This window comes from Sceloporus undulatus, chromosome 2 (genome assembly GCF_019175285.1).
Source record: "Sceloporus undulatus isolate JIND9_A2432 ecotype Alabama chromosome 2, SceUnd_v1.1, whole genome shotgun sequence".
NCBI lineage: Eukaryota > Metazoa > Chordata > Lepidosauria > Squamata > Phrynosomatidae > Sceloporus > Sceloporus undulatus.
In genome coordinates, this window is record NC_056523.1 from 229,507,930 (window position 1) to 229,523,510 (window position 15,581).

The 15,581-nt window shown below is 38.3% G+C and overlaps 1 protein-coding gene across 1 annotated transcript in view; it reads right to left on the reverse strand.

Annotated features, from left to right (window-relative positions):
- Positions 1-668: 668 nt before the first annotated feature.
- LOC121924316 (alpha-2-macroglobulin-like protein 1) overlaps positions 669-15,581 on the reverse strand; it is an 81,260-nt gene continuing 66,347 nt past the window's right edge. Inside the window, exons 32-37 of the mRNA XM_042455673.1 lie at positions 8,568-8,689; positions 8,269-8,359; positions 7,344-7,412; positions 7,057-7,159; positions 4,367-4,408; positions 669-753 (exon numbers count right to left, since the gene is read on the reverse strand). Of these exons, the coding sequence (XP_042311607.1) occupies positions 683-753; positions 4,367-4,408; positions 7,057-7,159; positions 7,344-7,412; positions 8,269-8,359; positions 8,568-8,689 (498 nt within the window). The 3' untranslated portion in view covers positions 669-682. The remainder of the gene's footprint in view (positions 754-4,366; positions 4,409-7,056; positions 7,160-7,343; positions 7,413-8,268; positions 8,360-8,567; positions 8,690-15,581) is intronic.

The window sequence follows — 15,581 nt, forward strand, 5'->3', positions numbered from 1 at the left end:
TTATTTTATGTTATGCTAATTACTTATGAAGTAAAATATGGGCCACATAAATGTGTGAATGGAAATGGCACACACTAAAAACCTAAATTATTTTATTCTATACTGTGTTAAGTGGGGTGCCGAAATGTGCATGTAGATGTAAATGGGAGCACCAGGAGGAAATGTTTGCAAACCACTCGTACTAATGCAAGGCTGGAAATATTTTAGCCTTAATTTGTTGTTGGAGTGCACCCTCACTCTTTCTTGTAATTGGTTATCCTAGTTGGGATTCTGCTGGAGTTACAGTTCAAACAGTGGTCTAAAGAGCCATACAGTTCCAACACCTACACTAAAAAAGTGGCATGAAGAATGCGAAGCCTTGCTCTGGAATAATCTTATAATTCACGTCCATTCGGTGTTCAGACTGCCAAAATAAAGCTGCTTCGGGTTCTTTGGAGGTATGCTGTTTAAATGATGCTGCATTCCTAAGAATCCGGAAGCTGCCACCAAAGCTGCACTCCAGTGCTTAGGAATGGAGCTGTGGCTTTGGCGCGACCTCCGGACTTTAGGACCCATGCATCATTTAAATAGCCATATCTCCAAAAGAGACCCGAAGCATTTATTTTTAACAGGCCACTAGTTTTGTTTACATTAATAAGAAGCAACCTCCAAAAATGACGCAAGACAAGTCCTTTTCAGAAATTTAATTGCTAACAGTAGCATAGTTCAGATAGCGAAGGTAGATGATGTTAATGGTTATCTTCTTTATACTTTCTGTGGGAAAAACAAACCAAAAATGGCATTTAAAGAATGAATTGTTTCCCCAATTGTTGGGCTTTGCCCTAATCTCAGATGAGCTGGATCTGGAGTGACTAGGCTGGGGAATGTTTGGCTTATACAAAAAAATACATTACCCATTGCACTATAAATGTTCTGTGGGACTAGGGGTCTTCCATGGAGAAGGCCCCAAAGCATACCAAATCCTTGATCTTCTACTATAAATTACAGCAGAACTTTGAACTGCTGGTTTTCAGCAACTAGGGCTTCCATGCTTTCTGTGTATATATTCCTGCTACATTTCACCGCAGTTCTCTGTCATTCCTGGATAAGCGCTTCTACCTGGCTTTTCTGCCTAATAGTTAAGATACTTGTGGGTGCTTGATCACACAAGGCACTGCCGTTTTGTTTTTTTGTTTTAAGAAGGCAAAAACATTTCCCCACTTCCTTATTATTTTTAAAAAACTGATTTTATTTGGGATCATAGGCTGAAATGATATAGTGCAAATTAAATGGTCTTGCAGAAAATCAGGATGATGATGAGAATTTGCAACATGGCATGCCTACATTTCATAATTTACGCGACCATACTATGTTGAGCATGAACACTGTTAGTGAATGTGAAGATGTGCGTCCAGCAACTGGCAAGAATTTGATGTGCATCAGACAACTTCTGCTGACCACTAGATTTTCTTATGGCCATACACTCTCTTCTTCCCTCCATTTCCCTGCATGTTTACCAGCATATCTTTAGAGGGTTTTTTTTGTTGTTTCCCCTTTTTCCTTGCACAATCTGGAGCTTGGTGCCATAATTTAATTAAAAAGTAAAAAAAAGATAGAGAAAAGAAAAAGTAATCAGGGCACTTCAAAATAGCAAGGAGGATGAGGGCACACCACGTATCTGGTCATTGGCATTATTCCTGGGAACCACAATTTTGCACTTGTGGACTTGCTCAATTTCCGGTTTTATGGGTTTCCCCCATGAATGAAAAGGGACGGCTCAGGGATAGGGCAGCTATGAGGTCAGAGGCAATGTCTGCGATGAGTATCACAAAGTGTTTCTTTCCCAGTGAAACGCAGTTTAAAAGCTGTGTGTAGTAAAGTCCTTACTTGCTTACTGTGCTGTCTTTATTGTTGAAAACATATTAGCATTTTAATGCATCCCTTCCTCCAGTTAAGAAAAAAAATATTTTGTATTCATTTTTTATTCTTTAAGCGTTTGCTTCATGTATACGTAGTTCTCATTCTTAATATCATTAGTATTGTCTCCATATGTCAGTTTACATGTTGTCTGTCATTTGCCTAAGAATTGTTTTGAGGCAGGCAGTTTCATCCTTTAGCCACCCCTTCTTCTTATGAATGGGAAAAACTTAATTTTTTTAAAATAAAAATCAGTTTGGTTTAATTTTCTTTCTTTTTCTTTTTTCATTCACTATCTTACCATACTGTCCGTATCATCTATATTTAAGTTTCATTTCTGTGGTTTATGTGGCTTCTGAGCCACTATTAATCATCCTAATTGTAATGCCTTGTTTTCTGTCATGCAGGAATTCATCTAATTGTAAACAGCTTTATTTACCACTCCTTTCTATGTGCTATTTTGAAATTAAAGTGCTTGCTGGTTCCTCTCCAGCTTTCTTTTTCTGTTTGTGTTTCACAGCCAACAATTATTATGGGGCAATTTTCAACTGCAGAAGGTGAGATTCTAAAAAGAGGTTCTGAAGCCTGTTCCAGACTGCCAAAATAAAGCCTGCTTCGGTCTCTTTGGAGGTTACTGTTAAAGATGCATGCACCCTAAGAATCCAGAAGGCTGACCCCCAAAGCTTGCATCTCAGTGCTTAGGAATGGAGTGTGGCTTGGTGCAACTCCCCGCGCCCTCTTTTAAGGACCCATGCATCATTTAAATAGCATACCTCCAAAGAGACCCAAAGCAGCTTTATTTTGGCAGTCTGTAACAGGCCTGAGTCTCAACTGGACCCTTGGAAAATCAGTAAGGTAATAGCATTTTCAGTCTGTTGATGCAAACTCAGGTCCAAAACACACTGCAGAAATAATCCAGTTTGAGACTGCTTTAACTGCCATAGCTCAATGCTAGGGACTTTGGGAACTGCAGTTTTGTGACACGTTTAGCCTTCTCTGTCAGCGAGCCACAACAAACTACAGTTCCCAGAAGTCCCTAGCACTGAGCCAGAGCAGTTAAAGCAATCTGCAGTGTCTTTTGGACATCAGTCTATGGGCCACATATGATGGCATAACCACCATTCAGAGCAGCATAGGTACTTTTGGGAATGTTGTAGAAGGAGGTACCCTGTGCATCCCTTGCTCTAGGTGTGCAACAGCAGCCGTGGCAGTCCTGGGTGCAACTCCACTGCCCCAGCTAGTAATCAGCTATGTGGGTGCTTCTAGGTATGTTCTGACTGCCTTTCAGGACTCTGGGAAGATGGAACTGCCTTACTTTGGGGACAAAGCCTGCTCCTTCTCCCCTGCGTAAACCTTGAATTTGACTTCAGTTGCATCTGATGAAGTCGGTTACAGTCCCAAAAACTTTATGCCAAATAAAAGTTAGTCATCAAGGTGCCACAAAACTCTTGTTTTTCTAGAAAAATAAAGGTTCAAACCCCTGTGGAGAGCCTACATGGACAGCAAAGGTTCTCAGACTGAGGACATTATGCACTGACTGGGAATGACAAAGGAGGGGAGAAGGGCTAGCAAGCTCCTTGCCTCACATGAAGTCAACACTTGAACAAGGCTAGTCCTACTGTTTGATCAAATGGCAGCTGTACTTAAAGCCATGTCTTAGTTTGATTTTACAGTGGGCCCTTGATATCCGCTGGGGTTTGGTTCCAGCCCCCCCCCCCATAGAAAAATCCACGCATGCCTGAAGTCCCCATAATTACAGTGGGCATCATAAAATTGTGTCCCTTATATAAAATTGCAAAGTCAAGGGTTTGCTTTTTGGAATGTTATATTTATAAACCATGCTGGACCTGATCCCCCCCTACCCCATTCCCTTTCTCCGTTTTTTGTGTTGTGTCTTTTTAGAATATAAGCCTGAGGGCAGGGAACCGTCTATTATCCCCTCTGTTGTAAGCCGCTTGGATTCCCAGTGACTGGGCGGCATATAAATAAATCCTATTTATTATTATTATTATTATTATTATTATTATTATTATTATTATCTGCATGGATGCTTGAATCCATGGATAAAAAACCTGTGGATACACAGGGCTGAGTGTAATTCTCAGCAACACAAAACTCCCCACTACGTTATTTGTGTCATGCATTTCCCCCTCAAAGATGGGATGCCAAGTTGCTTTCCCCATCTCCCCACTCTTTCCCAGATTCTTTCCCACAGAATGTCAGTATAATAACTGGAAGAAAAGGATGTAAACAGCAGCCCTTTCCCCAGAATCTAGTTTTTCATTACACCAATGGCTTGAAGAGAAATAGAGACACATCTGGTTTAGCTCCTTATCATGTGAGGATAATGATGAGTAATTGCCCTGGGCAATCTAATGATCAGAAAAACAAAAGTGACCAAACCAAGACAAAGAAAAGAAAAAAAGCAAGACAAACACAGAGAAAAACCCAGGAGTCTGTCCAACATTACCTGTGCTGCAGGGGGCATTATATTCAATAGTGGCATGGTCATCTGGGTAAAAGAGAAGAAGAAGTGTCCATGAGCTGAGTTCATTTCTGTACCCTCTACCCTCAGTAGCTTACAAAAATGAATTCAAATACTGTACATTTGAACAATGCTTTTAACAGAAGGTAAGAGATTAATGTACTAATAATATCTTTAAATCAACCAAACAAAAAACCCTAAAACCCAAATTAATCTTTCCCAGATCCTTTTTTAAAACACCAGCGCCCTCCAAAAGGTTACAAGAGAGGAGGAACGATAATACCCCTTCACTCCAGAGGGTTACTGTGTCGAGAGACCCTCACAAAGCCAGCCAACATTGATGCATCAGCTTTTTAGAACAGTCTTTGCTGGGCAGAATGAGTGAGAAAGTTCAGTCTCACTGAGTCTCATGCTCACAGATGAAGTGGAAGCCCCTCCACACCACCATGATAAGTATCAGCCACATTCTCATGAGAGTCATGCAGTGAAACAAAATGGGTAGCAGATGCCTAAAACGGAGGTGGCCCATTTAAAAATCTACACCTGTTATTTCTTGCTTTAAGAGTAAAGGTTGCATAACAGATTCATACAGATTCACCCACTATAATACTTGGGGGTCATTCATACTACCATTTACCCCGGTTTCCACCCCGGATTAAAAGTGGGAAGTTCCCACTGGTGTTGGGTTTTTTACACTTGGATCTGGGGCTTGCACACCAGATCTGGAGCAAATGCCCCTCAGCACGGGTTATTTGAAACTGGGGTATATCCTGTTTCTTTTTGGAAAAAAACGGTTCCAGGCCAATGTGAACTTGGCTCTGGTCATGATCAGGTCCTTTAGTGGAAGGGATCGAAGGTCAGAAGGTGGGCAATGGGCGGAACATGCCTCCCCTCTCGCATCAGGCGCTTTGGCTTTTTAATTTTTTAATTTTTTTTGACAGATTATGCGAATGCATCAGGCTGGGAGCGAAGGGGACGTGAGAAGGCTTTGTGAAAGTGTGGCCCTGCAGGGCTCCCTTTCCCTCCTCTTCCTCCTTCTCCTTCTGCTGCTGCTGCTGTTGCTGACTCCTTACCTGGGGGTCCAGGAGTACGGCGTGAGCGAGCAGGGCTCCCTTTTCCTCCTCCTCCTCCTCCTGTTGCTGACCCCTTACCTGGGGGTCCAGGAGTGTGGCGTGACCAAGCAGGGCTCCCTTACATCTTCCTCCTCCTCCTCCTACTCCCCCTCTTGCTGAAGGAAGATGGCGAGGAAGGTTTTTCTTTGGGATATCCCTGGCTGTGATGCAATTACCCATATATGGATTTGCCTTCCCTGTTTCCAGGAAAGGGAGCCCCGGAGGGCCACACTGCCACAAAGCCCTCTCACGTCTCTTTCGCTCCCAGCATTCGCACAATCTGTCAAAAAACTAAAAAAAAAAAAGCCTCATATGTGAACCTTGCCGCTTGTTCTTTTTTAAAGGAGGGGTAGCATTCATGATGTTGACAAATGGCTGCATGACACGTCACCATTGACATTGTTTGATTGACAACAAAGTGGCTCAATCTTAAACAGCTACTTTGGTGAGTGTGAACTTCAGCAAGGCAAATTACACTGATCGGGGCAAAGGTAGTGAGAACCTCTACCCGTTGAGATTTGGTATGGGGGCAACCGGATCTGCCCAGTTCTATCCAGAGCAAATGGGCTAGTGAGAATGGGGCCTTGGTGTGCAGAACATTTGCTGAAAGGGTTTTTATGGTAAAGAGCTATGGGAAGGGAGGGGGGCAGGGTAGTAGGCTGAGAAAAAAGACCAGCTTCTTGCTGAACCTGGATTTAGGGGTCATGAAAGCACAGCCAGGGGATCTTGGACAAAATGGCATCTGATATGCTACATTAACCTCCATCTGGCTACTGTACTTGTTGTGGACCTTCAAGTCATGTTTGACTTACGGTGACCCTAAGGCAAACCTTGGAGAATTTCTTCAGAGGAGGTGTGTCACTATCTTCTTGTGAGGCTGACTGAGTGTAACTTGCCCAATGTTCCCCACTGAGTTTCATGTCTGAGTGGGGAATCAAACTATGGTCTCCAGAGTTATAGCCCCATGTTCAAACCACTGCATCATACTGGCTTTTGGCTAGACAGCAGCATTCCAGAGAGTACTGCTTAACTGAAGTTTATTTTAAAAAAATCTACACCATGGGCATTGTGGGAAATTGAAACAGCAGTTAGACTGCAAGCTTTGGGGTTGCTGGGCACCAGCATCTTCCCAAGGCAGCCAGGTACAGTGGTACCCCGGGATACGAATTACCCAGCTTACGAATTTTTCGGGATACGAAAAAATCCCATAGGGATTTATTGTTTCGGCTTACGAAGGTTTTTTCGGGTTACGAAAAAACCTCGGCGCTATTTTCAATGGAGCCGCGGCAGAGCCGCGGCTTTTTTTCCATTAGCGCCTATGGCAATTCAGGTTACGAAGGTTTTTCGGGTTACGAAATTAGCCGCGGAACGAATTAATTTCGTAACCCGAGGGAGCACTGTACTCACTCTGGTCATGAGCACAGCATCAGTGAAGAACAAATAAGCACAGAATGAAAAAAAGTGGAAACCGAAACATCCTGACAAAGATCTGTAGGGGCTAAAAGGTAGGACCGAGGAGCAATGGTGCAACTGCGTATAAATGCACAAAAGTAAGTTGCTTACCTGGATGATAATAGTCATAAACTTTCACAATTGCTGGTTTAAGATCAGTCACTTCAAATTCCTGCTCCACAGAGAAACGGTAGGTTTGAACATTCTTATCCAGCTAAGGAAAGAGAGTGAGTGGAGAAAAGTTTCACATCACATCTGTGCAAGGCTTCCAGCCAGCTATGCTATTATGTGTCTCTTCATTTCCTGAATGCCTAGAGGTTAGACTGTCTTCTATAATTTCTGTCCACCTCCCAATCTCTGATCCATGCCAAATTGACAGCCATCTCTTCAGCTCTCACCTCATCCAGGTAAATGTTGATCCTGTCAGGGTCAAATTCCACTTTCTTTACATGAGTGCTTTCTTCCAGCTGCCAGAATATAGAACAAAGTAAAGTTAGGGAACATCCTGTTTGTGATTTTGTGTGCACCTGCCACTAACTGCAACCAATAATAGTAAATGACCATTTATACAAAAAAATGATCTGAGATCTTGTGCAATCTAGGGACCCAGGAGTTCACACTTTAAAAAAACACATCAGAAAAACCAACTGTGAATAGCTTGTGGGTTGCATTCAGCTTCCAGTTAATCACAACTCCTGATTCTTACTGGCTGGATTTTCTGTATCTACCATATCCACCATATCTGACCTGGCTGGCACCCTTTTTGTAGGCAAAGTGACAATTTCCAGAGGCCTCTGCAGCATCTCATAGGAAGGTACAGGACTAATCTTCTGCTTTTGATGGTTCATCACCCCTCTTTATCCAGGTTTAAAACTGAGTTAAAGACTATACTGTTCAGGGAAGTGTTCCCAGACCTCACATGATTGTTCTCCTATGTTTATTTTTATTTAATGTTTGCTATATTGTTTGCTCTCTCTCTCTCTCTCTCTCTCTCTCTCTCTCTCTCTCTATATATATATATATATTGGTTAATGCATCATGTTGAATTATTTTTGTAGAATGTATGCCATAGGCAGGTTTATTTTATTTTATTTTATTCTATTTTTAACTGATTATATGTACAGCACTGTGTAAATCTACTGCACTTTATAAATAAAGCATAATAATAATAATAATAATAATAATAATAATAATAATAATAATAGAAGACTTGACAAATGCCTCTGCATCCCATGTTTCACTGGATTGCACATGACACTACTGGCTGGTGCCCTGTCTCAGATAAAAGGATGAAGAGGTAGATGGAGATTAAGACTGTCTCACCTTCCTCACAGACTTCTTCACTGGGATGAATCCTGATAGCATGTTCACTTCTATCAGGGCCATGTTGCTTCTCTCTCGCAGCCCTGTATAGCTACAGGAAGAAGAGAAAGACATCTAAGGAAGCCATTTGTCAAAACTGTGGGGAAGAATATGGAACCATATGGAGAACTTTTACCAGAGCTGGGAAAAGGGAACCATGGGGTACAATTCTTCATACCTCTGTCTGAATGCCTCCCAAAATTGCTTTCTCCAAAAAGCATTTTTGGAGCTCAGGAATGAAATAAGATAAAATGCCCTACCTCACTTGTAGAAGGATGTCAAAATATTTCCTGGAAGTCTTGTTGCATTCTTTTGGGGATGTTGCCACACTCAGAGTAAAAACCTTAGGCATCTCAGGTCCATGGTTATATCGAAGGGTAGTCTAGATGAGAAAAAAAAAGTGGCTTTATTCCAGCTCCTGCTGCATCATGAGTAATGCTATCAAACAAGTAATATGCTCCATCTGTGGTCGTTTTAACAAAACTGCCATTTTCAAAGCAAAACTAACTAGGTGGTTCACTCACAGGCGATGTGGGCTGACATACATGGTCAGCTCTTTCATTTTCATAGACACCTTGTACCAAGTTAAGCCATTCAGTTGGTTCACATCAAGTGAAGTGACTTGACTTGGCTAAGGAGACCTCCCCTTTTAAGCAATCTGGAGTCTGCTGATTAGCATAATGAGATTTTCTGCCAACAGTTCTTTTGAGGGGGCAAGGAGAGATTTTTTCCAAAGGAGTGTCTAAGATTTCCTCTCCTTGCTCCAGAATAACACAGAGAAATGGAAAGAATTTATTTCCTATTGAAATAAACAAGTGACAATATAGCTCATTTGATTTGCTGCCCTTTTGCTTGATCTGAACTTCCATCAGTATGGGAGGGAAGATCGACAAAGTCATAATAATAATAATAATAATAATAATAATAAATTTTATTTGTATTTCCCCCTCTCCCTGTAGATCAAGGAGGGATTACAGCAAAGAATAAAAACCACAATACAATACAAAATAAAATATTATCTAAACATATAGTTAGTAAAACAACAACAACATTACTACCAATCACTAAAAAGGAAAGTGTGACCCTGTCCAGGACTGGTTGGTAAATCTCCGTCGCTGGACCAGGAATATCTATTGTGACTTGAAAATATGAGTTTGGGTGGATGCTCTTAAAATAATGGTCTTTTCACTGGTCCTACATTTGTCTGAGGGCTGTGTAATGGATTCAACATGGTTCATCTAATTTGTTTAAAGAGGATGATTTGATATTTGCTATAACTTTCAATGTTAGTCTAAATGCCCTTTAAAAGATTTCCCTATTTCCAGCCTCTGAGTTTGTGAAAAAAGACAGTTAGAATAAGTGAAACTGTTTGGAAAAGTAACATCTGGCAGATTCTTCAGTGTTACAAAGATCAGATGTAGACTGCTCTGAAAAGGCCCACCACATTTACTCCCCATTCCAGAGTTAAATAAACAAATAGTTTATGTACAGGTGTATTAATAAACATGGTAACACCAAAATGTTATAAACCTTGTAGCTGTAATCTCTCCCATAGTCTATGTTGGGCAAAGACTATAAATGGGAGAGAATTGAAGAGGTATCCTTCACTTACAAACAGAAAAGATATAGAATTGATAACATTGAAAAAGCGAAGAAGATGGAACAAAAATTAAGAAGAGAGAATAAAGATGATGGAGGAAAAAAAGACATTTAAAGCAAGAGAATGGAAAGCAAATGGATATGCTGAAAAGAAAAAGGAAGAAGAAAGGAATAATCAAGGAGAAAAAAAGGAAGAAGAAAAAACAAAAAACAACTCACCATCTGGTAGATCGAAAGAAGAGGAAATTACGGAAAATACCCAAGAAGGAAACAAAGAAATAGACAGAGGTGAAGAGACAGAAGAAGGAATCAATAAAGAACAACAAGGGGAGGTTACATAATAAGATAGTGTTAAAGATAAATAAAGTCGGCAATATATAAATAAATAAATAAATGTGTGTGTGTGTGTGTGTGTGTATGAGAATTATAAACAACAGAATAAAATAATTGGAAAGATGGTGATAAATATCTTATCATGGAATGTTAAAGGAATTAACTCAAAATACAAAAGAAGCATAATATTCCACCAGCTGGAAAAATTAAAAGGAGACATCATTTGCATTCAAGAAACTAAAATAAGGAACAAAGAAATAAAATATTTAAGAAACCCCAAATTAGGACAATGTTTCGCGTCGACTTCAGACACCAAGAAAAAAGGGATAGCGATATACGTAAATAAAAAATACAATGCGAAAGAAATATTTAAAGACAAGGAGGGCACATACTTCGCAACACAAGTCAAACTTAAAAATCTCACAGTACTGGTAGTGGGGATATATGCCCCTTTGGAAAACAGAGAAAACTACTTTGAAACAATAGATAAAGAACTAAAAAATACAGACTATGATAAAATTCTACTACTTGGTGACTTTAATGGAGTAATCCAACCAGATATAGATAGATTCTCCAATACGGGTAAACAAATAAGAAAAAACCAGGGAAAACTACCCAAATCTTTCTTTACGTTGTTGGAAGAACATAATATGCTCGACATTTGGAGATATAAGTACAACCAAGCAAGGAATTAGACTTTTTATATATTTTTCTAGAATAGAGCTCTTTATTGCCACAAAAACATTAGTACCCAAAGTGGACTCGATGGATATTTTGACAAAAACAGCGTCAGCTCACAACCACATTATATTAAAGATGTACGAAAAGAAACAAGATTTTATATGGACACTCAATAATGATTTGTTAAATGAAGAAAGCAAACTAGATAAAGAATTAAAATATTACTTTAAAGTTAATACAACAGAAGGGATGAAACAAAAAACGATATGGGATGCAAGTAAAAATAAATTTGGAAAAAAGAAAAGAAGAACAGAAAAAAGAGAATGAGATTAGAAAGGAACTAAAAAAGAAAAGGAATGGAAGGAAAAAGGAGACAAAAAACTCAAAATGGAAGTGCAAATCTTACAACAAAGATTGAAATCAATGGCAATTAATGTAATACAAAGGCAACTAAGAATCTGCAAACAGAAACATTTCGAATATGGAAACAAAACAACCAAACTACTAGCAAACAAACTAAAAAAGGAGAGAGAAAAAAGATTAATAACAGAAATCCATCACGAAGGAACATCAATTACTAACCAGGACACTGTACATAATATATTTCTGGAATATTTTGAAAAATTATATGGGAATCAACTACAAGTCCCTGAGAAAGAGAAAGATATTAAAGAAATACAAGCTTACTTAGAAGAACAAACAATAATAAAATTGAATGAAGAACAAAAAGAAACTTTAAATCGAGAAATCTCCAAGAATGAAGTTATCAGAAATATGAAAGCAGGAAAAACACCTGGGCCAGATGGTTTATCATCAATTACTATAAGAAAATGCAAGAAGTGATAGTAGAACCAATAACTAAGGTGTTAAACGATATTAAAAATAATGGATCACCTGATTCATGGAAAGATGCCTTTATAACGTTGATTCCCAAGGAGGAGAAGGATAGTTATAGACCTATCTCTTTAACAAACACAGATTACAAGATATTTACAGCAATCATAGCAGGAAGACTAAAGAAAATATTACAAAAAATTATCCATAAGGATCAAAATGGTTTCATACCCAATCATCAAATAAAAGACAACTTAAGAACAGTAATTAATATAATAGAGCATTTTGAATGTCACAATAAAAGAAAACTCGCAATGATCCTATTGGATGCTGAGAAAGCATTTGACAAGGTCAAATGGACATTTCTATATGAAGTGATCAAAAGAATGGATATGGGGCTAAATTTCAGTAAATGGATAGAAAACATCTATAAAGAACAAAGAGGCACAATTGATGATAAACAATGAAAGATCTCGAATTTTCAAGATAAAAAAAGGTACAAGACAGGGATGTCCCCTATCCCCATTACTTTTTGTTATTATATTAGAAGTATTAAATAAGGCAATACGAGGCAATTCGGAAATAAAAAGAGTAACGGTGAAAGATCAAACATTTAAAGTTAAAGCATTCGCAGATGATATAATTTGTTTTTTTAGAAAAACCGATTGCAAGTATTAGCCATTTGAAGACAACTATAGAAGATTATGGGAAACTATCAGGATTCAAAGTTAATCAGAACAAAACAGTCATCCTAACAAAAGACCAAAAACAAAGAAGATAAAGAATTAAGTGAGAAATCAGGATTCAAAATAGTGACTAAAACGAAGTATCTGGGAATATATTTAACAAAAAAAACAAAACAAAAAAAAAAAAGATTTGTTTCAGAACAATTATAATACAATTTGGAAAGAAATACATAAGGACTTAATTAAATGGACAAAATTAAATGTATTCTCGGGGAGAATAACAATCATTAAAATGCAAGTACTACCAAAACTGATGTACATGTTTCAGAATCTTCCAATAATATCAGACAAAAAAGTATTTGATAAGTGGCAAAAGGATTTAACAAATTTCATATGGGAGGGAAAAAGAACAAGAATCAATTGGAAACCGTTAAATGAAGATAAGGAAAAAGGAGGTTTTGCATTACCCAATCTCAAATTATACTATTACGCCTCATGTTTACAGTGGATAGAAGAATGGGTAAACTTGGACAATAAAAGAGTACTCACATTAGAAAGCAGTAATATGAGATTTGGATATCATGCCGTTTTATGGTATGACAAAATTAAACATAATAAAGATTTCCAACATCACTTTATCAGAAGATCTCTCTTAAAAATTTGGTTAAAAATTAATAAAACAATTTTATAAAGAAATACCAATGTGGGTATCTCCACAAGAGGCGTTTCAATATAGATTAAAAGAAAAAGGAGAATTTTGGATAAAATACTACTACAAGATAAAGATGAAAACTACAATATTAAGACTCAAGAACAATTGAAAAATGAAGGAATAAATATTCAATGGTTTATCTATAACCAATTATTTGAACAATTCAAAAAAGACGGAAAAGTAATAGGATTCACAAGAGAAAAGAACGAACTGGATAAAATATTTACAGATAAGGGGAAAAAGCATATATCCAAATATTATAAAATACTAAAAACTAGAAATACGGAAAATGAAAATGTGAAACATGTCATGGTGAAATGGGCACAAGATATAGGGAAACCTATAGAATTAGAAACATGGGGAAAAAACATGGAAAATTTCAAATAAATTTACTTTATGTCAAGAATATAAAGAAAACTTCCTCAAGATGATGTACAGATGGTGTATGACACCCTATAAATTGAACAGGATGTATAACACAGGTGATATAAAATGTTGGAAATGTCACAAACCAGAAGGATCATTTTTTCATCAATGGTAGAAATGTCCAAAAGCTAAAAGATTTTGGAAAAGAATACAAAATCTGATGGAAGAGATATTAAGAATTAAAATTCCACTAGATCCTGTGATATTTTTTGTTGAATATGATACATAAGCTAAGAAGTGATAAAAAAGAAACACGTATTATATTGTATATGGTTACCGCTGCAAGGATATGGTACGCAAAACATTGGAAACAAGAAAATGTTCCTTTAGAAGAATGGTTTGTAAAACTGAGAGAAGCAACGGATTTGGATAGACTCATCTCTATTATAAAAGATATAAACAGAAAATCAACTGTTGAAGATTGGAATTGTCTTAAGGTGTATAGTATTTCAAAAGGATGGAATTTTGATTAAAGGGGAAATTGAACCTAAATGATTTAATTTTTGACCTATTTTGTTGATGTTTGGAAAATAAATATATTTCTCTATATTCTGTTAATATGTTAGAATAAAGTATAAAATATGGGAACTAGAGTTTGGGATAGAAAAATTTATAAAGGAAAGCAGAATTAAAAAATAATAGGGGAAGGTGAACACACTTGACAAGGGAAGATTCAAAAGCATGGTGTCCTTTTTATGTTTTTATGTAAATATGTATATATGTATGTAAGAGTGTTTGTAGATAGGTCTAGCTATATTGTATGGTACTGAGTTAGTTGAAATAATGTTGGTTGTATAATGTCTAATGTGTAATGTTTTATGTGTTATGTGTAATGTTTGTCTTTTATTAATAAAAGTTAATAAAAATTAAAAAAAGAATGCTTTTCCTGTACCGTATTTTCAAATGAGTTGATTTTCTTTCTATCAGCATTCTTCCAGCTTTTACAATCATACATAGAAACTGGAAATACGATGGCACGGACCATCCTGATTTTAGTATTGAGTGATGTATTTTTACACTTCAGGATTTTGTTTAGTTTCCTTCATTGCTGTCCTTCCTAGTGTTAATCTTCTTCTCATTTCTTGACTGCAGCCTTCATTCTGATTAAGGAGCCACTATTCTTCTTCAAATTTGCTCCAGCTGCGGGGAAGTGAGTTACTAAAATATGCAGAGCATGAAAACCATGGTGCATCTAGTAGCAATCATGTTAGTGAATTATGCTAGTGCTAGCCTCGGGGTACCTTTTAGCACAAGGCCTCCCCCTCCCCGGGCCCAGCTCCAGCTCCATGAAAGAAATGAGACAGTGCCAGGGAACAGCTCCATCTTCCTGGTGATAGATCACCCATGGAAGCATAGGTGTGCCTAGGGGATGGCTGGCTGTGGTTTTGCAGCTGGGGGGAAGGAGCATTTTTGGCCTTCCCAGCCCTCCGATGTAAGTATATTGGAGGTTCAAGAGGCCAATAGATGCTCTCCAACTACTGATATGGAGCTGAAGCTCCAGCATAAGCATACTGGCTGACCTTCATATCCACCAGTGCTGAAAAGGATCTCAAACTGTGTTCCTTTTTCACAGTACTGCTCAGGAATCAAAGGCCCCATTCCCACTGGGAAAAAAGCGGCTTATATTGCTGCAATTCTGACTTGGATTCCCCCCCCCCCAAGTCGTATTTGAATCTGCTCCTTCGTTCCCATTACGAAAGGGTGCAAACGGATTTGGGGTTTTTTAACTCATGTTCTCATTCCCACTGAAATTTTCTTGGTTGTAATTTGTAGCGGACTTTTTTGCTCCCCGTTCCCATTGCCCTTACAGAACCTCTTTTTTTTAAAGCAGCTGTCAATCAAGTGCCTAGGTGTTGATGTCACAGCCAATCAATCACTTAGGTGCTTTTCCCCTCTGGGAAAGAGAGAAGGAGCCTCTATTCCCCCAAGTCCCTTTGCCTCCCAGGCTCTCCTGTGTCTTCCCAGAGTCCCTCTGGGAAAGGGGAAGGAGCCTCTATCCCCCC